At 45.8% G+C, this 25,768-nt stretch overlaps 1 protein-coding gene across 6 annotated transcripts in view; it reads left to right on the top strand.

The window, feature by feature from the left end:
• tesmin (testis expressed metallothionein like protein) overlaps window positions 1-25,768 on the top strand; it is a 270,445-nt gene that overhangs the window by 108,600 nt on the left and 136,077 nt on the right. For 5 of the 6 annotated variants that reach the window (XM_038807670.1, XM_038807673.1, XM_038807671.1 and 2 more), the window contains 2 exons: window positions 7,778-7,864; window positions 21,752-21,929. In XM_038807670.1, coding sequence (XP_038663598.1) covers window positions 7,778-7,864; window positions 21,752-21,929 — 265 coding nt within the window. The remainder of the gene's footprint in view (window positions 1-7,777; window positions 7,865-21,751; window positions 21,930-25,768) is intronic. The other variant, XM_038807672.1, reaches the window with a different exon arrangement.

The following is a 25,768-nucleotide window of genomic DNA, read 5'->3' as shown; positions in this document are numbered from 1 at the left end:
GGTTCTTCTTTGGCACCTTGATTATTTCAATAGAATTAAATAGATATTAATCCTGTAATTTGGGTCCATTTAATGATTAATCAACACAACACCAATTACTTTAATTGCTTATCCAGCTATCAAGTAAAATCATGTGAATCAGTGAGATCAAATCATACAAATACAATAAAATATGCAGTTGACTTATTGTTTCAATTGGAATATAAAAGCACAATGACTTCCGGTAGCATCATGTAGGTGGAGGTCGCACGTTAGGTAGCTCCCACTAGAGTTCTCATTTTTTGGCCTATTTTGCCCATTTTGGGGGAAACGTTTATATGAGCTGTCTTCAGGAAAGGTGTGAGAATTGGAGGATGTTGAAGCCCGACGAAAAAATGTGGCACAAAAAGGGACGAACGTTAGACCACCTGCGGGTCTGAGTTCAGTGCGGAATTCTGTGGGAGGAAAGATGGTGGGAGCAAGTACACCGGGTGGGGCTCTGTCCATTATGGTGGACACACTGGCTGAGGTGATGATGGTGAGTTTGACCGGCAGTTTGCTAAGCATTTTCAGTGACATGGGAAGGAGATGATGGGAACGTTCAAGCAACTGGTGGAGGTTACGCTGGCCCCGATAAAGGCGATTCTTTGAAAGACATCAGAGATGGTCGGTAGAGAAGTCAGAGAGGGTAGCACGGTAGCACAGTGGTGAGCACAGTTTCTTCACAGCTCCAGGGTCCCAGGTTTGATTCGCTGCTTGGGTCACTATCTGTGCGGAGTCTGCACATTCTCCCCGTGTCTGCATGGGTTTCCTCCCACAATCCAAAGATGTGCAGATTAGGTGGACTGTCCATGCTAAATTGCCCTTAGTTAAGTGGGGTTACGGGGATAGGGTGGAGACGTGGGCTTGAGTAGGGTGCTCTTTCCAAGGGCCAGCAGACTCGATGGGCCGAATGGCCTCTTTCTGCACTGTAAATTCATTGCTTCTATGATTCTATGGTGCACAAGCACGGTGAAGTGTTGAAGTGGATGGAGAAGAAATTGTTGCGGCTTAGCGACCAGCTCAGCTCGTTGGGAGAGGAGCTGCGGGTGGTGGAGGAAAATAATAAAGGGCTGAGAACCAAAGTGGAGGATCTGGAGAACAGGTCATGGCGGCAGAATCTTTGAACCGTGGGACTGCCTGAGAGATTGGAGGCCCGAGACAGAAGGTGGATCTTCGCCAAGTTGGTGAGGGAGGAGAAGAACACTTCCCTCTTTCAGCTGGACAGGGCTCATGGTTGCTCCGACCGAAGCCAAAGACGAATAATCCACCAAGAGCTGTGATAGTCTGTTTTCACAGCTATCAGATGAAGGAGAGAGTCTTGCGATGAGCCAAGCAGAATTGGGAGGTGACGTGTCAATGCAGTGGTATTCGTATATACCAGGACTTCAGGGTGGAGCTGACAAGACTGCAGAAGCCTTTAATAGGGCGAAGGTAGCGCTGTACAAGAGTGATGTGCGAGCGCATTTTTGGAGGATGGTGGGCTTAGGACGTTGACAGGGGGGGGGGGGGGGGGGGGGGGGGGGGGGGGGGGGGGGGGGGGGGGCACATGTGCCCCGTGGGGAGGTCATGACTTATAGGAGGGGGGTGGCTGGTTGGGAGATCCCCAGTTCAAATGGTAACGTGGAACGTACGAGCTTTGGGTGGACCGGTGAAGAGGGTGTGAGTCTTTTTGCATTTAAAGAGCTTGAGAACTGATGTGGTGCTGCTGCCTGACACCCATTTGAGAGTGAAGGACCAGGTAAAGCTTTGGAAGGATTGGGTGAGTCAGGTGTTTCACTTGGGCTTTGACAGAAGGGCCCAAGGGTAGCAGTACTGGTGGGTAAGGGAGTTAAGTTTCAGATGGAGAACGTGGTGGCAGATCAAGGGGATAGATATATTATGGTAACAGGCTAAAAACAGAAAACACTGAACAATCTCAGCAGGACTGACAGCATCTGTGGACATATAAGAGTGCTAACATCTCGAGTCTGGATGACACTTTGTCAAACGAGTATTCTGGAGGGGAGTTTGGTGGTGTTGGTTAGTGTGTATGCCCCAAATTGGGATGGTGTAGGGTTTATGAAGAGGATGTAGACGGCCATCCAGAATCTGGACATACGTCAGTTTATTTTAGGGGGTGATTTAAACAAGATGTTACGTCCGAAGGTGGATCGATCTAAGTCATGCTCAGTGAACCCTTGGGAAGGTTGGGGGAGGGTGTGTGGGGGTGAGGGGGGGGGGGGGGGGGGGGGTGAGGCTTTTGGCAGTGTTTATGAAGGAGATGGGGGGAGCAGATGTTCTTACATCCAGAGTGTATTCCATTTTTTCATTGGTGCATAATGTATATTCGAGGATTGATTTCTTTATTATGGGGAGGTGGTGGTTGTCGGAGTTGAGGAAGGCGGAATACCCGATGATCATTATTCCAGATCATGCTCCGCACTTGATGGACGTGGTCTTGTAGAAGGGGCCTGCACAGAGGCCGGCATGGAGATTGGATGTGGGGTTGCTCACGGACCTGGACAACATTTGCGTCACACAAGTGCCAGGCAATGATCGTCTCCAACAACAGAGAATCTAACCATCTCCCCATGACATTCAATGGCACTACTATTACTGAATGCCCGCTTATCAACATCCTGGGAGTCACCATCGACCACAAGCTAAACTAGACCAGCCACATAAACATTGTGGCAACAGGAACAGGTCAGAGGCTCATAATTCTGTGGCAAATGACTAATCTCCAAAATCCTTCAAGTCTCTCCTCAGTCTACAGTGCACAAGTTAGGAGTGTGATGGAATACTCTCCAGGGGTGGAAGGGGAAACTGGGAGCACCATAACTTGTTGAGTCTGCACTGGCCCTTGAAAGAGCACCCAACTTTACACCATTTAAGGTCGGTAGGGTAGCACAGCATTGTTGCTTCACAGCACTAGGGTCCCAGGTTCGATTCCCGCTTGGGTCACTGTCTGTGCGGAGTCTGTACTTTCTGTCTGTGTGGGTTTCCTCCGGGTGCTCTGATTTCCTTCCACAAGTCCCAAAAGACATGCTTGTTAGGTGAATTGGACATTCTGAATTCTCGCTCTGTGTACCCGAACAGGCGCCGGGGTGTGACGACTAGGGGCTATTCTCAGTAACTTCATTGCAGTGTTAATGTAAGCCTACTTGTGACAATAATAAAGATTATAATTATTATTGTTAAAACTGATGAAGATGGCCCTCAATGATTCAAGTAAAGACAGCTAAAAAAAATTCATAAGGCGAATTAAAATATATTGTTTCTGCGATATACTATGGACAATGCCAGCATGTCTCAATGAGCCACAAAGACAAAGGCCGCAATTAAGTGTCGTTTGGGGCTCAATTGGTGGGCCGTTGCTCGACGGCTGTGTTGGCGAGATCGCGACCCTTGGACGGAATTCTCCGACCCGCGGGAGGTCGGAGAATCGCCCGGGGCCGGCGTCAATCACGCCCCCGCCGTGTCCCAAATTCTCCCCCCCCCCGAGTTTGGCAAGGGCGGGAATCACGCCGCGCCGGTCGACGGGCCCCCCGCGGCGATTCTCCGGCCCGCGATGGGCCGAAGTCCCGCCGCTAACAGGCCTTTCCCGCCGGCGTGGTTTAAACCACCTCTGGTGTCGGTGGGATTGGCTACGCGGGCGGGCTCTGGGGTCCTGGGGAGGGGGGGCGCGGGGAGATCTGACCCCGGGGGGTGCCCCCACGGTGGCCTGGCCTGCGATCAGAGACCACCGATTGGCGGGTGGGCCTGTGCCATGGGGGCACTCTTTTTCTTCCGCCCTGCCATGGTCTTCACCATGGCGGGGGCGGAAGAGACTCCCTCCCCTGCGCATGCGCCGGTATGATGTCAGCAGCCACTGACGCACCAGCGCATGCACGGACTTCCGCCGGCCGGCGAAGGGCCTTCGCGCCGGCCGGCGGAGCGGGAGCCACTCCGGCGCCGGCCTCGCCCCTCAATGTGAGGGCTTGGCTCACAAAGTGCGGAGAATTCTGCACTTTTGGGGAGGCCCGACGCCGGAGTGGTTCACGCAACTCCGTGTCGCCGGGACCCCCCGCCCCGCCGGGTAGGGGAGAATCCCGGCCCATATCTTTAGGCACTTAGTGCCGAAAATGAGCCCCTATGAGCTTCTCGCCATTCTGAGCTTGCTCACGGTCTGACTCACGCCTCAACTGCTCACAGCTAACAAAACGCAGCTGCTTTTAAAAGCTCCCTCATCACAGTCGACACAGAAGAACACGGTGACACTGTGGTTAGCACTGCTGCCTTACAGCTCCAGGGATCCGGGTTCAATTCCGGGCTCGGGTGACTGTCTGTGTGGCGTTTGCACTTTCTCCCCAGTCTGCGTGGGTTTCCTCCGGGTGCTCCGGTTTCCTCCCAAAGATGTGCAGGTTAGGTGGATTGGCCATGCTAAATTGCCCCTTACTATACAAAAGGTTAGGTGGGGCTAGGGTGGAGGCATGGGCTTAAGTAGGGTGCTCTTTCAAGGGCCGCTGCAGACTCAATAGGTTGAATGGCTTCTTTCTGCACTGTGAAATCTATGAAATCTAAGAAGAATGGCAGTGCGCAGACCAGCCCCTCGCTTCAGTGATGCCAATGTGGACAGGCTGTTGGACGCGATGGATGCGAGACGGTACATTCTGTTTCACCAAAGGGGTCGAAGGCCCAGCAGCAGGGCCAGCAATGCCACCTGGGGGGCAATGGCAGCTGCACTCAGTGCAGGCAGCTTGTACTGGAGGATCGATGTTCAGTGTCGGAAGAAAACCAACGACCTCCAACGAGCTGCAGGGGTAAGTCACTACCTCTCTCCTGACATCAGTAACGCCTGTAACCCCTGAAATTTACAACCCCCCCCCAAATCGTTGGCTGAAATCTCATACCTTCCCCACACCGATCTTCGTGCTTATTCCTCAGAACCCCCATGTTGTCCATCAGCACAAGCCTTTCATGTCTAGGTCTGCTGCCCTTTACATGCCACCTGCTATTAACCCTCTGATCCATCAAGCGTGTGGTTCACAATGCCCTGTCTATGTCTCCGCAGGGGAAGCTCATAACAGGAGGGAACAAGACATGATGGGGGGGGGGGGGAAAGAGGGGGGGGGGGGGGGGAGTGCCCGATATCAGAGTCATCACCTGACATGAGGAACAGGCCCTGGAGATCACAGGTCCAACAGAGGGTAGGACAGTCACCAACAGCAAGGTTGGTGTGCGCTGCAGAGGATCCACTACCCTTCACCCAGATAACCTGCCTCAGGTAAGTTGTTCAAGTCAGACAAAATGACCCCTCACTCTCACTGATCGCATATCCCTTCTCTCATAGGATCTCCACCTGATTTGGCCAGGCCATTGGGGAGTTAACAGTCAGAGGTCTGCAGGACTCAGTTGAATCCCAGCCAGATGCCAAGCCTCTGGACCAGGCTATCCCGGAGCTTGTGCAGTTGCTAGGGTGCGGCCATGAGATTCAGAGGGGGATGTCCTTCAATTAGCCGATTGGAGGAGTCCCAAATGCCTGCAGGGCCCCAGAAGTGCGTGGCACTGAGGCCAACGCCGCTTAGGTGGTGACCACGGTGGAAGGCCTTGGCCGCAATCTCTGCACCAGGAGAGGTGATGTCCAAAGCATGGCTTAGTCAGTGATGATCATGGCTCAGCAGCTCGAAAGCATATCCCATTCACTGACGGACATGTCCCAGATGCAGGTGGACACTGCCAAGGCACAGCAGAGCATGTCCCAGTCACTGAGCAGCACCGTTAAGGGAGTCGACACCACGGTGCAGACAATGAGGAGCTTCCAGCAGCGCCGAATGACCCAGAGAACTCTGAGGTTCACTCCAGCTGCCCTTCCATCCCATAGAGTCCCCCAGGGCCTAGCGGGTACCATTAGGGAGGAGGAAGCACTGAAGGCCAACCCAGTGCCTTCCACCAGGAAGGCAGAGGTGGCCTCTAGTTCTTCTGAATCCTGCCCCCCTGACACCGGCGTATCTCACAGGCAGCTGGAAGAACAGGGTGGCACCAATGCCAGTGACAACGGCAAATTGACCAAGGCCCTCTGACTCCAAGCCCTCCAAAGGACGTCCACCAAGGACATCAAAGGCCATAGGGCACAGAAAGCAGCAGATTGTCTCCACCTCTGATCTGCATCTTGAGAACATACCTAGATGTAGCACTAGACCATGTATGATGAAGAAGACTGAGGAACGCTGAGTAGGCACTGAGGGGGAAGGGGGCTCACTATCTGTAGCTAGAAGAAATGGAAATGTCTATTGTGTGCACTATTAAAACATGTTACACCTGATACTTGTGAGACCTCTGTCACATTAATTTTAACAGTGGGCCTGCCTGCACCCCCACCCCTTGTTCCCGTTGGGGCAGCAACTCCAGTGCCCTTGAGCTGCATGCCTGAGAATGAAAATGGGCATTCACCTCCTCAAGTCCCCCTCAGCAGCCATTGCACCAGCTTCACAATTTTGAAAAGGAGCAATAAATGACGCTGGCATGATTTCTGGCTGGAGAGCCAGTTAGATCCTGGGGGGGGGGGGGGGGGGCATTAGATTTGACTTCAAACTCGCTAACAAGACTGAAATGAATGCAAATTGCAATTTACGATGTTCTCGCGACCTTTGGGCAAGATCCAGAACTCACCATCAGGAGCGGGCCAGTTAGATAGCAAACCTTGATTTTGGCCTTTCCCTCTATCCAACCGGTTTACCTAGGTCTGTGCTGGTCGCGATGTGGCTGTGAGATCACGGCCAAAGTCCATTTCTTTAAAAATACCAACACACAGACAAACAAAGACAGAGACATGGGTCAGCTACCTTTTGGGTACAAAGGGTCAAGTTTACCACCAACTCCCCTTGTTGGAGACAAAAGATACCCAAAAGAAATTATACTGGATTGGGAGTATAATCTTCTTCAAATCAATATTTGTTTTAATATTCAATTATTAATTAAAGTGGATTTAGATACTATATAAATTTAAAGTATAATAGTCATGTTATACTCATCTTTGATTGGCTGCAGCTAACACTCATTATTAAGGGAATACAGTATTGAATATTTACCTCTCTGAGAATAGTCACTGTCTGTATAAATTAAGTGTTAATCTCTAATTACCATATATTTTATGAGATTATTTATCATAATATAATATATAACTGATTCTTATAATAAAATATTCATAACTATTCATAACATAGTTGTAGTCTCATACTTATATCCTCATGAGCCCACATATAGGTAACAATATCCTAGAGTTCTTAAATTAGGAGTCTAAGTACTGATATTGGTTAACTTACGAGGTGTTTCTGCTATAATTTACCTGCAGATATATTCTACCTTTGGATAATTTTTGTTAGTTTGAAAATTCCTAGGAAGGAAGACATTTCACTGCAGGACTCAGTCTATAGCTGGTAAAGCTAAGTTGCTTTAATGATCTAAAATGTATCTTAGTTGAGGTTTTAAAGTAACAAGGTAGGTTTACCTTGTTGGGGCTACAGATACTAGAACCATTAACTTTGCCATTAGGTGTAAGTCATTTATATTGAACACCTGCAGTTTTTTCAATGCTATTATGTTTAGCAATGGATCGACTGAAGTCAGATTATGCTGAGTGTTCTGAAAACTATGGAGGAAACTTTGTTGAAGAGCCTAACCCTTTGATCACACACCATAGATTTATAAAATTAGGCAACGCTGGAACTAACTTGTGGGATTGATTGATAAAGCAACAATTACTCTAAATATATCTCTGTATTTACTCCATTTTTAGCAACCCTTAACACCATTAACTGCTGTTCTTCAGCCCTTCCATCCACCTGCATGTGACTTCCCCATTTCCAGCCATAACCTATGTCAGGTAAGTGAGTGGGCAGAGAGAGTAAGCATTTGTGACTGGACTGTAATTTCCATTGAACGTAGATACTTTAGACAGCATCCCATCAGGTAAACAATAAAGATTTAGTGCTCTGACCGTTATTAAATTGCTACATTTCAAGCAGAATTTTGTCATGTGCATCTTTACGTGATTTGCACTGGTTCAAATCATGAAATAGATTTCCTGCCCATTCTTATCAACAGTTTAGAAGGTAAATCCACTGCCCAATGTGGTAGAGCTCCATGAACTAGAATATCCCAGTCTGCACTGAGTTAATTGACTGTGCCATTGATGCATTGCAATTGCCTCAGTATCTGCAAAGAGAAAAAAGCAGCTTGAGTTACACGCCTGATTGCTACATTGTGACCTGAACGAGAAACAATGTTGAGGAAGGGATGGCTGGATGAGAATCAGTCATGATGTCTTGCTTGATCACATAACCTCAACTGTTAATCTATTAGGGACTTCCGGTGGCGCTCACGAGCGGAGTGGCTACGTCGAGAAGAGGTTCCCACCGGTCCGCGATATTTCAGACTTTTTCAGGGGTTTCCCCGTTGTTCGTTCTTCCCGCATTTCTTTGGCCTTTGGGGCCTGAGGAACGGGCGTCGGGCCGGTCCAGTTTGGAGCCGGTGAGGAGCCCCACGGAAGTGACGAGGTGAGAGAGCAGGGCGAAAAGATGAAGGAAGTGGAGGAGGCCGTGTCACAGAACAGCGATCAGTTCACCTCGATGGGGGATGAGCTGTGGAGAGTGGTGGAGGTCAACAGAGGACTCCGAGCAAAGTTCGAGGTGGCACAATCTGAGAATTGTGGGCTTGCCCGAAGGGACAGAGGGCCCAAGGCCAACAGAGTACTTCGCTAAGAAGTTGGCGGAGCTGATGGGGGAGGGTGAGAACCCCTCCCGGTATGAGCTGGACTGAGCTCATCGGTCATTAAGCCCGAAGCCCAAGGTGAATGAGCCGCCAAGAGCAGTAATTATCTGCTTCCATTAAGTACTGCACGAATGAGAAGGTATTAAACTGGGCGAAGCAGAAGCGTGAGGTGCAGTGGGATGGTGCTGGAGTTCGAAGCTATCAGGACTTGACGGTGGAGTTGGCAAAAAGATGAGTGGCGTTCGGGCGCGTGAAGGTAGCACTGTACAAAAAGGGGGTGCGATTTGGTATGGTATACCCGGCGAAGCTGAGGGTGACGTATGATGCCAGAGACTTTTATTTTGAGACAGTGGAGTCGACTGAGGCGTTCGTGAGGGCGGAAGGCATGGGACAGACGTAAGGAGTGGAGCTGGAAGAGAGACTGCGGACTGTGATTGGGGAGCTGGAAAATGTACAAATGTTATAACTTTCTTTTTACTTATGTGTATCGCAATTTACTCCTCTTCACATTGTTACAGAGTTCAAGTTATTGGTTGGGTTGATTGGCATTCTGTGTTGCGACGGTTATATCTTATTATAGTGAATTGTATGGGTTGGATTGTGGTTTTTGTTTTTTCTTTCTCTGGCACTGGGTGGGAGGGGACGGTATATCTTGGCTGGGGGGGAGCCACTAAAGTCAGCTAATGAACGGAGGTGAGGTGAGAGGGGGACTGCGGACATTGGAGCCTGGTTAGCAGGCGGGGGTGGGGGGGATTGATGCTGGGATCTGTTTTGTCCAGAGGAAATGTGGTGGTGGGGGGGGGGGGGGGGGGGGGGGGGGGTTTGGGAGGGGGAAGGGGTTCGATGTTAATAGTGGATAGGGGCGGGTCAGGCTCATGGGGTTGGGCCCGGTGGTGTGATGATGGTGGGGGGGGGGGGGGGGGGGGGGGGTGAGAGACCCCCAGTTAGGATAGTCACATGGAACGTGAGGGGTTAGGTGGTCTGGTCAAGAAGTCAAGGGTGTTTGCGCATCTTAAAAGTTTGAAAGCCGATGTAGCAATGCTGCAGGAGACTCGCCTGAGGGTGAAGGATCAGATGAGACTTAAAAAGGGCTGGATTAGTCAGGTGTTTCACTCTGGATTTGACGAAAGGGCTCGAGGGGTAGCGGTGTTGGTCAGCAAAAGAGTACGCTTCTAGATGGAGAAGGTGGTGGCAGATCAGGGGGATAGATATGTGATTGTGACAGGGGCGCTGGAAGGGAGGTTAGTGGCGCTGTTAAGTGTATACGGTCCCAATTGGGACGATGTGGGATTCGCAAAGAAGGTGTTTGGGGCCATCCCCAACTTGGACACACACAAACTGATAGTGGGGGGGGACTGGAACTTGGTGCAGGAACCAAGGTTGGACAGGTCACGGCCATGCTCGCTGGTCCCATCAGGGGGGTCGGCGACGGCATTAGCTGGGCTAATGATGGAAATGGAAGGGGTGGACCCTTGGAGGTTTCTGCACCCGAGGGAACAGGAATATTAGTTTTCCTCAGCAGTCCATAAGGTATACTCGCGGATCGACTTTTTTTGTGGTGGGGAAGGCTTTGCTGGCTGGGGTTAAGGGGTCGGAATACTCGGCAATTGCAGTGTCAGATCATGCTCCGCATTGGGTGGATATGGTACTGGAGAAAGGTGTAACGCAGAGGCTGGGGTGGAAATTAGAGGTGGGACTTTTGGGGAACCAAGTGTTCTGTGACAAAATTGGAAAGGTAATTAAGGAATGTGTAGGTTTCAACTGTCCGGGTGAGGTGTCGAAGGCAGTTGTCTGGGAGGCTCTAAAGGCGGTGGTGAGGGGTGAGGTGATTTTGTTTAAGGCCAGGGTGGACAAGGAGGAGAGGTTGGAGCGGCAGAGGGTAATAGATGAGATGTTCGAGGTAGATAGGAGTTATGCAGAAGATGGGGACCCAGTAAACTACAGGCGAGCTTTGACTGACTATCTACCAGGTGCACCAACTGAGACGAGCAAGGGGTGGACTTTACGAATATGGAGATATGTTAACAGGTCAGCTCTGGAGGGAAGCAGCGGCAAGGGAAATTGCTCAGGTGAGGGATAGGGCCAGGAAGCTGGTGGTGGATCCGGATCTGATTAACAAGGTTTTTGATGAATTTTCTGAGAGGTTGTACAGGTCAGAGCCACCTGGGAGACCGTGAGATGCAGGAATTTCTAGATGGATTGGTGTACCCGAGGGTAGAGGGGGGGGGGGGCAGGGCTATATTAGAAGGAGCGATAGTGGAGCAGGAGATAAAGGATGCGATTGGGAGGATGCAGTCGGGGAAGGTGGCAGTTGGGGGGGGGGGGGCGGGGGGGGGGGGGGGTTAGGGGGAGGGGGGCGGTGTGTGTTAATCATAACTATGGGTGATTCCTGATTCCTTTTTGTCATTTATCATGTGAACATGGGGGCTAATGTTTGGGGTTTGGTGGGAGGATGGGATCGTTGTTATTGATATGGGGATTTACATATTTGTTACTGATTATTGTTTATTGTTGATGGGTGTAAATTTGGGAGAAAATGTGAAAAAGGAGAATAAAAAATATTTAAAAAAAGAAAAAACTATTAATCTACTAAATCATTATAATAGTTCCTATCCTAAAAAAAATCTAAATTTAAACTGATTCTAAACAGGTGGGAAATGAATCCTGAATTTTAGGTGCAGCAGGAAAGAACATTCTGGTGTATTATTGCGGCTATTTATTTAAAGCTATTATTATTTATTCTCTCCAACTGCTGCACTGTATTTTTTTTGCTCCTTCAGATGAATTTTTATGGCTCCAGTATGAGTCACTTTGTGAAACTTTTGCATTTGCACATTCTTAAATATATGCTGAATATGCATGAATGATGGTTAAACGGCTGGAAATTTTAATGTTTAAACTTGAAGAAGGAATGTATGGCGTGGAAATTGCAACTCTTGGGACGCGATTCAGCGGACTTAAAACAAAATCAGGATTTGGGCTCTTATGGCGGGTGTTCTTCGGTGGCTGCATCCCTGAGATTCACCCTGTTATTCACCGGCACGTTGCTGGTTCTTTAGGCCTTGGAGAGTTTCTCCCTGCCGAGGCTACATTTTATTCGATTTGCAGCAGGAACAGCCCCTCGCAGATCGGGGCGGCATTTTGACTGGCAGCTCTGATCTCCACAACCCCTCCCCTGCTTTCTGGACCCCTCCCGCTTCACCCCCACCTGCCCCTTGAAACCCCCCCCCCCTTTCATGGACAAGGCTGCCCACAGTCTGACACCTGGCAGTGCCACCCTGGCACTGCCAGGGTGCCCGGCTGTCTGTGCCAAGGTGCCTGGCCGCTAAGGGGAGTACCAGGGTACTATTCCGCCCTGTTTTCGACCACCTGGGTGGCTTCAATGGCCTGCGAGACCCCCGAGGTGCCATCTCACCCGGTACACGGTTGGGAAACCTCTGCTAACTGGAGCCCTGTTGAGGTTTCGCCGTTGACTCTCAGGCGCCAGGTGAATGTGATGTCGGGTATTTAAATGCGCCTAATGGCTTTTTAAAATATAATTATCTGGATCAGACCTAGCGAGTACGTGATCCAGAATGCGCCGGGTGGAACAGGTTGGGTGACTTGTGATCGGCTCGGTGCCTGCGTGGAGCCAGATTTGGGATACTGGCCGCAACACGGTGGCTGAATCACGCCCTATAAATGTGATAAGCTATTAGATAGGCACATCTTTCTTGGGTATAGACTAGTCCATCTGCTCCTCCGAGCCTCTAGCAGATGACTGCTTATTTCAACCTTGCATCATGATACCCAATACTAATTCATCACCAGAACTATTAAACCATTATTTTAAACCTCTTCCGAAATATAGCATCAACTTCCTTAAGAATGATGTTTAAAAATTTACATTACATTTATATAACTTCCTTTACTGTTACAAGTTCAATCCTAATCTTACACTTCTACATTACACCCCCCCCCTCCACAGTCCCCATTCCCCACCGTTCTGTAGTAGACATTACCATTGGCGAAATGGGACAGCAGCTTCCCAGGACAGCTGAACTGTAAAGACCGTGGAACCTGTTCAAAGAATGATTGATCCAAGAAAGAAGACTGAAGGACAGTCACACTTTAACTCTCTTGAACTGGAAGTGCATAGATCGGGATTTGATCAGGAATCTTCTGTTCTCTCGTAACACACTGGAGAAAGACCTGAGAAGGTGAAGCATCTTCAACTCTAATAAAGAACGGATCAGCTAAATCATTCACGACTGTATTGAGGATTAAAAAGGTATCCAACCACTGAGATTCAAACAAATCTGGACGACGAAAAGAACAACAACATCATTCCTGTAGACATAAGGTCTCAAAATATATTTTGTAACTACTTTCTGCTTTTCATAGGCAGTGGTAACTTTACCATACTTCCCTCTGTGTGAGGCTGCTCTATCCTAGTCAACGGAAATAATGGAATCAAGCATTTTGTCCTACCTGGACAACTACTCATGGTCAACCAGTGATATATAAGGCATTACATTGGTAGTTCAGTGGGTGAAATATATGAATTCTGCTCTTTGATAACAAATAAAGCTGACTCCTCAAAAAAGAAACCAGCCACTTCATATGCTTTGGCAGTAGATTTCAATAGCATACCAACCTCTCGGACTAATGGATCATTCGTGTGGTATTATCATAACTGTAAGAACTGCAAGGGTTAATGAAGTGTCGAGAGAAGCCACTAGAGGGAGTTAAAGTTACAAGTATATAAGGCAGTGATGCTAAGCCTTGTGGGAGAGTGTGTGCAGGAGTTAGCTAGAGAGAGTCAGAGAGTCAGAAGTGCAAATAGTGTGAGTGAGAGTAGATCATAGTTTATTTCAGTATTAAGATTAGCTGCAGATGAATGTAGTTTAAATGTTAATAATCAACTGTGTATTCTTTAGGAGTACGTGTCAAATCCAATTAGTAGTGTTAATAAATTGATAGCTTTGTTTTTGCAAGCTATTTTATGGTCTTTGTGAACACTGTTTTCTCCAGAATTCCCAGTCATAGAAAGATGTTGCGATTCATCAAAGAAATTCTTTGATTGTAGACCATATAGAGGGTCTGAACAATCTATCACCCCTTGCAGTAAAGGGTGGTGGTTAGTCAACCTTTTACTTGATGGTTTGCCCTCCCTGGACCTTGCAGTTTAATGTCTCATGGATAGTGGGGTATTGTTTGGATCCAGCCCAGATGACCAGCTGATATTGTAACACTAGCTCTGGTGTCAATTTTAAAGCCTTTAACACTCACTGAGATTGGCCAATGATCTTGATCAAGAACACTTACTTCCCAAGAAACTCTATAATTATGTGCCTATCGTTATGTCCGATTTCTTGAATAGTTTCATCAATATCGTCTTGTCTTTTATTGTTTTTGCAATTGTTAGACTTACAGAAGCACTTGAAACGTTCTGTCTTTCTGTACTGGAAACACTTTGTCTCCCCTAACACCTGTGCTGCTTCTTTACACTGTCGTCAACAGCTCAAGACGGCTGCTGTTGGGGCTCTCAGCTTTTTGCCCATTTTGGCAGGTATTTGAGTGGTGGGGCTGCTGTCCTTAGGCCTACCCTGCTAACAGAGTCAACTAGAGCCTTAGTGTTGCAATGTATTATAGCTTGATTTAGCTCTGTGAGTTTATCCTGCCTGGCATATTGAACCACTCGGATCAATTATGGGGTTTCATTATGGACTGAAATACACATCGAACACTTTTAGGACAGTTTTGAAGTCCACGGTGGTCTCCTATAACCTGTCTTAAGAGGACATCATCGGCAACAAGCCCCACTGTGCAGAGGAATGAATTAAACTGGTGCTGATGCTCTTTAGCATGCAAATCTGATTCTGCCGAAACAATTTCCAATTCTGGCCTTTCTGTGGACCCTTAACATTTTCGAATGGCTGTACAAAGGGCAGTGACTACTTGAATGGTGCTGGCATCAGTGCCAGTTCTCAGTGTGCTTTGCAGGTAGGTAAGTTTTCAGATTTTTGCTGCTGACAGGTCTTCTGCTTTCTCACCATGGCATCAAACTGTTGTTAGAGTGGTGTCACTGCTAGTTTTGTTGCCTATCTTATTTTGAGTAACTCTGATTGGACTTTGGTAAGTTACTTCAAAGCTACTTTATTTACACTATACACAAAGAGCTATTAGGTACACACATCTCAGTTAGGTACAGATGATTCCATCTGCTCTACAGAGTCTCAAGCACATACTACTACTACTACTACTAATAATAATCTTTATTAGTGTCACAAGTAGGCTTCCATTAATGCTGCAATTAAGTTACTGTGAAATTCCCCTTGTTGCCACACTACGGCACCTGTTCGGGTACACAGAGGTAGAATTCAGAATGTCCAATTCACCGAATGAGCTCGTCTTTCGGGAATTGTGGGAAGAAACTGGAGCACCTGGAGTAAACGCACGCAGAAACTGGGAGATCTGCATGGACGGTGACCTTAGCTGGGAATCGAACCTGGGACTCTGACACTGTGAAGCAGCAGTGCTAACCACTGTGCTAATACTGCTGATATCACTGTTACACCATGAGACCCATCTCTAGCTCATTATCATAACTATTAACCCATTGTACTACACAATGTATTCACCTCAATGACCATACTGAGTTGGTGACAGCTCAGGAAATATAAGCTCAGGCTGTTAAACCAGGAAGTCTTGGTTAAAACAGAAATTAATTATTTATTAGACTGTTTAAATGACTTGTCTGACAGCCATACGGGGCTTCCCCGCTTGTCTTCAAACCTGTCCTGGAATGGGAACATATTCAGATCCTGACTTGACATTCACCTTTTGGAGATTTAACTTCCTATTGTCATGGGAGTGTCCCTTTATAAATGTTTTTGCCTTCTCGCATGGCTTCAGTGATGTCATTGTGTGGGTGGAGCTGTGCTGTGGCTCTGGGTTTCTACTTTGGTTTTTGAATTGGGAGCTGGGCTGTGGCTCTGAGTTTTACTTTCGCTTTGAGTTTGAACTGATTTCTACAGCACAGGCTGAAAGAGAAGGCTTTTTTATTTTCTATATCCACATTTTAAAAGCTGTTTGCAGACTGCTTGATAACTTGAAAATAGATAATTGTTTTCTGGAAGAAATTCAAACCTGCTGTTTTGGAAAAGACACAAAAGCATCCAAACCAGTTCTTGAGTGCTATGTGCAGGGCCACACCTCTGAAAAGGGTTTTATGGTTTATGGAATCTTGTATAATATTGGAACAGCTTAAAAGGTTATAAATAGAGTACTGTAGCTGTGTGGCGTATTTATTTTGGTATTTGATTTAAAATGCTTACTGTGTGTGTTTATAAAACTGTTAACTAAATTCGTACAATAAACTTTGTTTTTGATTAAAAGTGCTTAAGGCCTCTGTTGAATAACACCTGAAAGGCAGGCCCTTGTGCTCATCGTAACCAAAATCAATAAACAGTTGTAAGTCAGGTGAGCTCCATGATATACTTTGGCATTTTCTAAACCCTGGCCCATAATACTATACACACGCTCGTGCTTGGGAAGACGTTTCCCCCCTAATGTGAGTTCCACATTACCTTCAGCCCCGCTGGTTTACCCCAAGTTTTGCATTCTTGCATATGCTTAAGCAGTCACTACGAAATGTATGCATAAAATACTGTCAGAAAATGGGCACATAAATGTTTAAGAATGTGGAAACTTTTCTCCCTTTTTAATGTAACAGATTCTGATGCCATAAAGACATGCAAAAAAATAGAAAATACAATGCAGGTATCAATGCATCTCTGCTTGTATGCTGTAATTACATTGAAACCTTCCAATGACATTTCGGCCCATTCTCATCAGCAAACAACCGAATGAAGTGTCCTAGCAATCATGACACATAATAAAAACAACCTTGCAAGCTCTAAAACATACATTAGTAAAAACTGGCACAGAATAATGACAAGGCATTCTTCTCATTTTGAGCTTCAAATGAAAAACAAACTGCCTGAACTTTTAATCCATGATGATATGTGTCAAATTAGAACATCTTGTTGAGAATCCGTAATGCCTTGTGAATTTCTAAAGTTAAAAATGTGAATTTTTAAAGTTAAAATTCATCGCCAAAGTGGCAAAATAGTAAGCAAATTAAGTTACAGTTCTTAAATATCAGGAAGGAGTTCATTAATGATGGCAAATCAGGCACATAGTCCAAGGTAGTTCAGAAAGAGCAATATTTCCAACACTTTATTGTATGTACATAAATTTAAACCCAGATTCCCATGCCTCCGAGAGTGTAAGAATGGAGGCAGGTGTTTTAAAAATGGCAAAGGAGTCCCAATTCTGGGATTCCTGACCCAAATCCCAACCCCAGCTATTCTTGCAGGATAAGGATGTTAGTAGTGAGCCCACATCCTGCACTCCCAACCTGTCCATCTTTATTATGCAAATATACATCTCATAGCCTCCCACAATTTTTGTGGAGTCAGGCTAGCTTCTGGGTGGCTCATGGTTCATGGCCTTTCAGAGGAATTGTGAACATAGTCTAGATTCTGGAACATTTTGAAAGATAGCCATACCCCTTCAGTGCTCCATGGCCCTCCCGTTCACCTCCATGACCCTTCTATGCATTTGATCGCCAGTCATTCCATGGCCAGTCACCTAGTATGCACTATGTGTGGAACCATTGAGCGGTACAACAATGGCAAGTCTTGAAATGCAGAGGGGAACAAATACCCATTCAAATATCTTCTTTGAAAAGAAACTGCTGTTCTTAAAAGTCTATAAAAGTGTCAATCAGGCAGAACCATTCAGAATAGCAATAACAGAATCTTTCCCTTACTTTACACCTTTTAATTTTGTCCAAATAAAAATACATAAATTGACAAAACAAAACCAAGAAAGAATAACTTACTAAAATCTCATAAGGATGTCAAAGCAAACTACTCCACTTCCACCTGTCAAAATAGAAACCCTGCGGAGCTAATCAATAAATACATATTGGAGCTCAGCCAAGCATTCATAATGAGGCCATCTGGGAACAATATCAGCAACAATAAATGGCCAGATATCTCTTGTCAAATGTAGTGGACAGCAAACTCATGACCCGCAGAGACATTTGAATGCTGCTGCTCAGATACTTCCTGCAGGAGTAACAGCTGGCTGATTTGGGAGGGGGGTGGGGGGGGGGGGGGGGGAGTGGAGGTGGACGAAAACCGGAAGTCCAGAGACTGTCTGCTGGCATTAATAAAAGGCTTTCAAAACAAGAGAAGTCCAGGTAGAGGCATGAGAATCTTGTAGCTAGGGCCAAAGGAAACAGATGCTCAGAACTTTCTTATGAAACCCAAAGGAATATTTCTGACCTTGAACTATGTTGCTTATTGACTACTTTATTTAGTTGGAAGCTAATGTGCTGCCAAAGCCAGCAGTGATAAATTCACAGATTGGCAGGAATGGAACCATTCAATTTTAAATGCTTATCTGCACCTTTGGTAACTTAAAATTGATTTATATGTCTTCTAGGATCTCAGTAAATGCAGTCATTACTGTAGTAGCGCAGAGAGGTAATTTTAGTCAACGATTAACAACCGGTTATTAAAGTGTACAGAGGATAGTGGATTCCTCCCCTGTTGCCCACAAATATTGTAGCCAGTTTGATAGGCTGACTTAAATATCTGAATGAAAAATTGAAACTCCAATGTCAAACTCTATTTTGATGCAGGTTCTATGAGATCAGAAGCTCTGACTTTGTGCTTGGAGAAACACAGGACACAGTTTTATTTTCCTCCAGTGCAATATCCTTTTGCTCCTCCTCACTCATTTTCATGAATGAATCCTTTTATAATTAAGTAACTAAACCCCTCCCCCAAGTGAGAGTACAATATCATCAGACTGAATAACACTGACTCCAAGCTGGTGCTGCTGAACGTGTAGATAGCGGCCTCACGTGGTTACTCCAAATGGGCAAGAGGAGCATCAAAAGAAAAATATATCTTACTTCAATACCAGGAAGACATTCCTTTTAATTGTACTCCAAAACAATATTGAGCAAAGAGAGGAAAAATAAGACCAAATTATTTTAAAAGGGGTGGTTCTGGAGAGCCTCAGAGTTAGCTTAACATCTCTTCCTCCATCTCCTATCTGGCCCCAGATTTCAGTATTAGGAATGACAGCTCCTTAAGTCTCCATTCGAGCTCATCTGTTATTTTCAGCTTTCTCCTGTATGTAGATATGAATGAGACATAATTTGAAATTCAGAAGAGTAGAGAATGTCACCGATGTGTGGAATCCAACATCCATCAACACACAGAATCACGAATAAGGGGTGGCACGTTAGCGCAGTGGTTAGCACTGCTGCATCATGGCGGCGAGGACCCAAGTTTGATACCAGCCCTGGGTCACTGTCTGTGTGGAGTTTGTACTTTCTCCCCGTGTCTGTGTGGGTCTCACCCCCACAACCCAAAGATGTGCAGGGTAGGTTGATTGGCCACGCTAAAATTCCCCTTAAGATTGGAAAAAGTTTTTTTTTAAAATCACAAATAGTTTGTGTTGGTAGCATGGTTGGAGGTTCACCTTGCATTAAAAGTGAAGTTCAGTGCCACTTGAACACGATGCTCAGCACCAACGTGGCCATTTCTGTGCGTTTACCAACGAGCTGGATGGTTCTGAGCTATCCCTGTTGAGCCTGTGATTCAGTACAAGATGAGATGAGAAGTTGGCATTTATTGTAAGGTCATACATCAAAGGTGGGCACCGTGCCAATACACTTACAGTAGCAAAATTCATGAGTCCTGAAATATTCTCTCTACTTTGCTGCATGTGTGATACTGCATGGAATCACTGTCACCACCATCTTTCAAACACTACTGTTTTGGGCCAGGATTTAGAGAACCCCAAAGTGTATCATAGAGTTCACCTGACCCACAATGTTTAATAGATTGTGGTATGGGGAGCACACAGCCCACTCTACAGGCTTGGTACAGCAGAAATGGAGAAGTATTTTTTAAAGCAAAACAATGTTTATTCAATGAACATACAGTGAACATCTTAGCAACCATTAATTCAAATACAACCCCCAAAGACTACAACACTAAGTAATCCTTTAAGCTTTCCTTTTAAAATCTATAAGACTTAAAAAAGAAAAAAAGTTGACACAGCCCAGCTCCACCCACTCTCTGACATCACTGCAGTAATAAACACCCATTTCTTAAAGGTACTCTCACATGACAATACACATTGATGAGATTTGGAGACTGTCCTTGGTTCCAACAGCTAGCACACTTCTTTTTAAAAAATATTTCTTTATTCTCCTCTGTTTCCGCATTTTCTCCCCAATTTACACCCACCAACAATAAACAATAAGAAGTAACAAATATATCAATCCCCATATCAATAACAATGATCCCACCCTCCCACCAAACCCAAAACATTCACCCACATGTTCACATAAACAACTGACAAAAAGGAATCAGGAATCCCCCATAGCCCCCATTAACACCCATCAACCCCTCCCCCCCAACCCTCCCACCCACACCCCCCTCACTAATGTTCGATGTTATCCAGTTCTTGAAAGTGCATAATGAATAATGCCCATGAATTGTAGAACCCCTCCATCCTTCCCCTCAGTTCAAACTTAACCTTCTCAAGACTCAAGAATTCCAACAGGCTGCTCTCCAACCCATCAGGATCTGCCTTCGGGTGATCAACAAGGCGAAGGCTACAACATCTGCCTCCGCACCCATTTCCAACCCTGGCTGGTCCGACACCCCGAATATGGCCTCCCGGGGGCCCGGGTCAGTCTCACGTGCACCACTTTAGAAATTATCCCAAAAACCTCCTTCCAGTAATCCTCCAGCTTTGGACAGGACCAAAACATATGAACATGGTTAGCGCCCCCCCCCCCCCCCCCCCCCCAGCAACGATCACACACATCTTCTACTCCTTCGAAAATCGGCTCAACCTCGCCCTTGTGAGGTGTGCTCTGTATACCACCTTCAGCTGTATCAGCCCCAATCTCGTGCACGAGGTGGAGGCATTCACTCTCCGGTGCACCTCACACCTCCTCCATATCCTCTCCCAACTCTTCCACTTTGCTTTGATCCCTTCCAGCGGTGCCTTCTCCTCCAAAATAGCTCCATAGACTGCTGACACAACCCCCTTCTCCAGTCCCCCTGTCATCAGCACCTCATCCAGCAATGTGGAGGCCGGCTCCTCCGGGAAGTTCTGTATCTCCTTTCTAGCAAAATCTCAAACCTGCATATATCTAAACATTCTCCCCTGCTCCAGCCCATACTTTGCTTCCAGCTCCTTCAATCCTGCAAACCAACCCCTAAGAAACAAATCTTTTAGCGTCTTAATCCCCTTTTCCTCCATTTCTGAAAATCTCCATCTCACCACCCTGGCTCAAATCTGTGGTTCGCCCGAATCGGCACTTCCCTTGACCCTGCCCACTAGCACACTTCTTACCAGGATCTCATTGCAGCACGACCTCCAAAGCAACAAACCATTTAGCTCCTTCCCCGTTGACATGGTAGATAGTATATAATATATTTGTGGCACATCAAAGGTGTTTGATATTGGTGTTAAAAGCCATAATAAGAATAACAGTCTCACAATGACAGTAATTACATCAGATCATGATATTGGACCTCAACATTGCATTATTTCTGTGTAATTGATCCTTCCTACCCATTAGTCCTATATTCATCTGCAACTTTTATCAAAATTTTATGCAAGAAACATTTAGCTGAATTAACTTTGCCTCTGTATTAAGCCAGAACACCAAGACAGGGCCACTTGCAATTGGCAAAACACAAATTTAAGGTGGACATTCAAAAAGTTCTTTGCATAATGAATGATCAACACGAGGATTGGGTTTTTAATTCGGGTGGTAATGAGGGATTATAAATTATTTCGGACGGAATGGGTTAAATTTATATTTACATTTTTATATGAAGTTAAGGGTTCCGTGAACTTGCATAGTTTTAAAATGGTTGACCATTTTTATTTTCCTTTTATTGTTTAGGTTTTATATCAGCTGAAGGGCAATACTCAGATGTTGGTCATAAATAGTACAAATCCCGGGCAATTAAAAGCAGTTCATGTACTTCCTCCGGGCCAGTTGATGGACAACAAAGCCCAGTGTGTCCAATTTAATTCTCTGGTTGGTTCAATGGAAAACACTGCAATGCATCCAGGTGAAGGTACAGTACATAATAAATAGAAATATCTGACAGCAGATCAAGTTATTCCAGACCCAAGGAAAGGTGGTGTCGCAAAAATGGATAATTTGCTTAAAATTCATAGTTGTGTGACCCTCTCCAGTGCAATTCTTAAGTTTGCAACTTGCACCAAGGAAAGGAAATCTCTTGAGATGTGGCAACAATGTTGTCAATAAGCAGGTGAGCAGCCAGCTGCATTGAAGTATCTGCACAAAGCAAACCATGAAGTTAAAACACTTAATATAAAACACTAACTTGATAGAATTTTTCAAAGAGGTCATAAAGATGATTGATGCAGGTAGGGCAGTGGATGTTGTCTAGATGGACTTCAGTAAGGCCTTTGGCAAGGTCCCTCATGGCAGACTGGTACAAAAAGTGAAGTTACACGGGATCAGCGGTAAGCTGGCAAGATGGATACAGAACTGACTAGGTCATAGAAGGCAGAGAGTAGCAATGGAAGGGTGTTTTTCCGATTGGAGGGCTGTGACTAGTGGTGTTCCACAGGGATCAGTGCTGGGACCTTTGCTGTTCGTAGTATATATAAATGATTCGGAGGAAAATGTAACTGGTCTGATTAGTAAGTTTGCAGATGACACAAAGGTTGGTGGAATTGCGGATAACGATGAGGACTGTCAGAGGATACAGCAGGATTCAGATCGTTTGGAGACTTGGGCGGAGAGATGGCCGATGGAGTTCAATCCGGACAAATGTGAAGTCATGCATTTTGGAAGGTCTAATGCAGGTAGGGAATATACAGTGAATGGTAGAACCCTCAAGAATATTGACAGTCAGAGAGATATAGGTGTACAGGTCCACAGGTAACTGAAAGGGGCAACACAGGTGGAGAAGGTAGTCAAGAAGACATATGGCATGCTTGTCTTCATTGGCCGGGGCATTGAGTATAACAATTGGCAAATCATGTTGCAGCTGTATAGAACCTTAGTTCGGCCACACTTGGAGTATAGTGTTCAATTCGGGTCCCCACACTATCAGAAGGATGTGGAGGCTTTAGAGAGGGTGCAGAAGAGATTCACCAGGATGTTGCCTGGTATGGAGGGCATTAGCTATGAGGAACGGATGAATAAACTCAGTTTCTTCTCACTGGAACAACGGAGGTTGAGGGGCGACCTGATAGAGGTCTACAAAATTATGAGGGGCATAGACAGAGTCCATAGTCAGAGGCTTTTTCCCAGGGTAGAGGGGTCAATTACTAGGGGGCATAGGTTTAAGGTGCGAGGGGCAAGGTTTAGAGGAGATGTATGAGGCAAGTCTTTTACACGGAGGAGAGTGGGTGCCTGGAACTCGCTGCCGGAGGAGGTGATGGAATCAGGGACGATAGTGACATCTTGACAAATACATGAATAGGATGGGAATAGAAGGATGCGGACCCAAGAAGTGTAGAAGATTTTAGTTTAGACGGGCAGCATGGTCAGCACAGGCTTGGGAGGGCCGAAGGACCTGTTCCTGTGCTGTACTTTTTGTGTTGTTCCTCGTGTCTTAATAAAGCTCGTAGTCTCAAAGGTGGAGAAGATGCTTTATTGTGAATTTGTTCTGTCTTCAGAGCTTAACTTACGGCTACCTCAAATGCTGCCTGCCTGTCCTGTGTCCTGCTACGAGTTCTACCTTCCGTGAAATGTGTCCTCACTTCCTGTCTCTGTGTATTTATAGCTCTCCCGTGCTCCCTCTAGTGCTTGCTCAGTTGTATTGCATCTACTCAGATCTACAATCACCACATCCCCCTTTTTTCTTTACATATTTTCTGTACATCGTTAAATAAAATTGTACAAAACAGTTACTTATGATATGTGTATCTATACAAGTGATGGTGCTATTGCATATTTTACAAAGCCAATTAATATTTATGAGTCCACTCTTAATAAAAACATTTATGAGTCCAAACTTGATGAATTTGTTCACTGAGTTTTTTCTTTTGTTGTTGTTGACGTGGTGAATGTTGTCGGTGTTCTTGTTATTTTAAGTAACCAATGCGTCATCCCGAGGTGTTTGCATGGTCGAACCACTGATGTTGACTGACATGGACTTTTTTCTGTGCTTGTGGTATCGATTTATTATGTCATCTGCCTTGAAAGCTGGTGTGATTGCTTGTTCTGGAGCAGATGTGAGTTTGTGCGATTCGTTGTCATCCCATGGCATGTTTGTAGTCTTGTCATTGTTTTGCAGTGTGCTGTGGCATTGTCCTTCATTTGCAGAGTTGTACCATTTTGTACAAGTCGTTGTTTCATTGCTGTTGTTTCTGTCGTTCCTGTCTTTGTTGTTTTCATTGCCGTTCTTTTTGCTGTTTTTGTCGTTTCTGTCTTTGTTGTTGTCGCTATCTTTGTTATGCTTCTTGTTGGTTTTGTTCTTCTTGTAGTTTTTGTCGTTGAGCTTGTAGTTTGTGTTGGAGCTGTTGTTGTTCTTGTTTCTGCAGTGCTTCTTGCGATTTTTGTCGTTCTTATCGTGCTTCATGTTGCTTTTGTTCTTGCTTTTGTTCTCGTTTCTGCTGTGCTTCTTGTGGCTTTTGTTTTTCTTGTTATGCTCAATGAGTGTCCCGTGTGGATAATTTGAGTCATTGTCACAGTTATTGGTGCGAGTGTCCTTTGTGGAATCTGTTGCATTGAACGTTTCGTCTCGAGAATTGTGAGAATGATCTGATGTTGCATTGATGCTGTGGCATCAGTCATTTGTTGTGGATTAGATTTGTCATCTTTGCTTTCTTGGTGCTCCTCTTCTGGAGTCAAATTCTTCACGATTTCATTTGACGCGGTCTCTCTGGACTCTTGGTGCTCCTCTTCCGGAGTCAAAATCTTCATGATTTCAATTGACGTGGTCTCTCTGGACTCTTGGCGCTCCTCTTCTGGAGTCAAAATCTTCATGGTTTCTGTTGATGTGGACTCACTGGACTTTTGGTGCTCCTCTTCTGGAGTCAAAGTCTTCATGGTTTCTGTTGATGTGGTCTCACTGGACTCTTGGTGCTCCTCTTCTGGAGTCAAAATCTGTATGGTTTCTATTGCCGTGGTCTCTCTGGACTCTTGGTGCTCCTCTTCTGGAGTCAAAATCTGCATGGTTTCTATTGGCGTGGTCTCTCTGGACTCTTGGGTGGCCCTACTCTGTGCTTCTGTACAGACAAGCTGAGAACTGTCAGTCTTGCTGTGATCCTGTACGTCGAGTGTGATCACCTTGTCACTGTTTTCGCATGCAGTGGGTAGATGTACATTGTCTTCTTCTTGTTTATGTGGTAGACTTTCATAGTCTGCTTGCGGTTACTCAGATACGGTGGGTTGACCTTCATGGTCTTGTTCATGCATGGTGTTCACCAGGGAGTGTTTGCTTGCTTCCCTTTTGGAGTCTTTCATCACTCTCACTGTGGAGCCTGTCATCGCTCTCTCTGTGGAGTCTTTCTGTGCTCTCTGTGTGGAGTCGTCTTCATCTTGAGTATTACTGTCATCCAATGTATCGACAATCTGCCATGGAACCATGGTGTTGGATTCATCTACCACGAGTAGATTCGTGTTGAGCTTTGCGACCGTGTCGCTGATGCTGTGATCAGCATATCCGAATAACTCAGCCATGTCTGAGTAGTAATCTTCGAAAACCAAATCATCTTTTTTTGCTTCGGATTTCTTTTTGTTCTCTTCACTTTGGGTGGTGCAGATTGCTTTTTCCAGGGTGTTGTGAGAGTTATTTTCAACTGCTGGTTTAAGTTCAATCGTTTTTCTGTCTTCTGAGGCAAGAAAATTTGGTTTTACAGCTTTAAATATCTTTGTAGTAATCGACGGGAGGCAGGAGTTCCGTCACCACACCAATATTTATTTACAATAACG

This window comes from Scyliorhinus canicula, chromosome 9 (genome assembly GCF_902713615.1).
Source record: "Scyliorhinus canicula chromosome 9, sScyCan1.1, whole genome shotgun sequence".
In the NCBI taxonomy this organism is placed as follows: domain Eukaryota; kingdom Metazoa; phylum Chordata; class Chondrichthyes; order Carcharhiniformes; family Scyliorhinidae; genus Scyliorhinus; species Scyliorhinus canicula.
The sequence above is the reverse complement of the archived record's forward strand: the minus strand, read 5'-3'. Positions and strand labels throughout refer to the sequence as shown.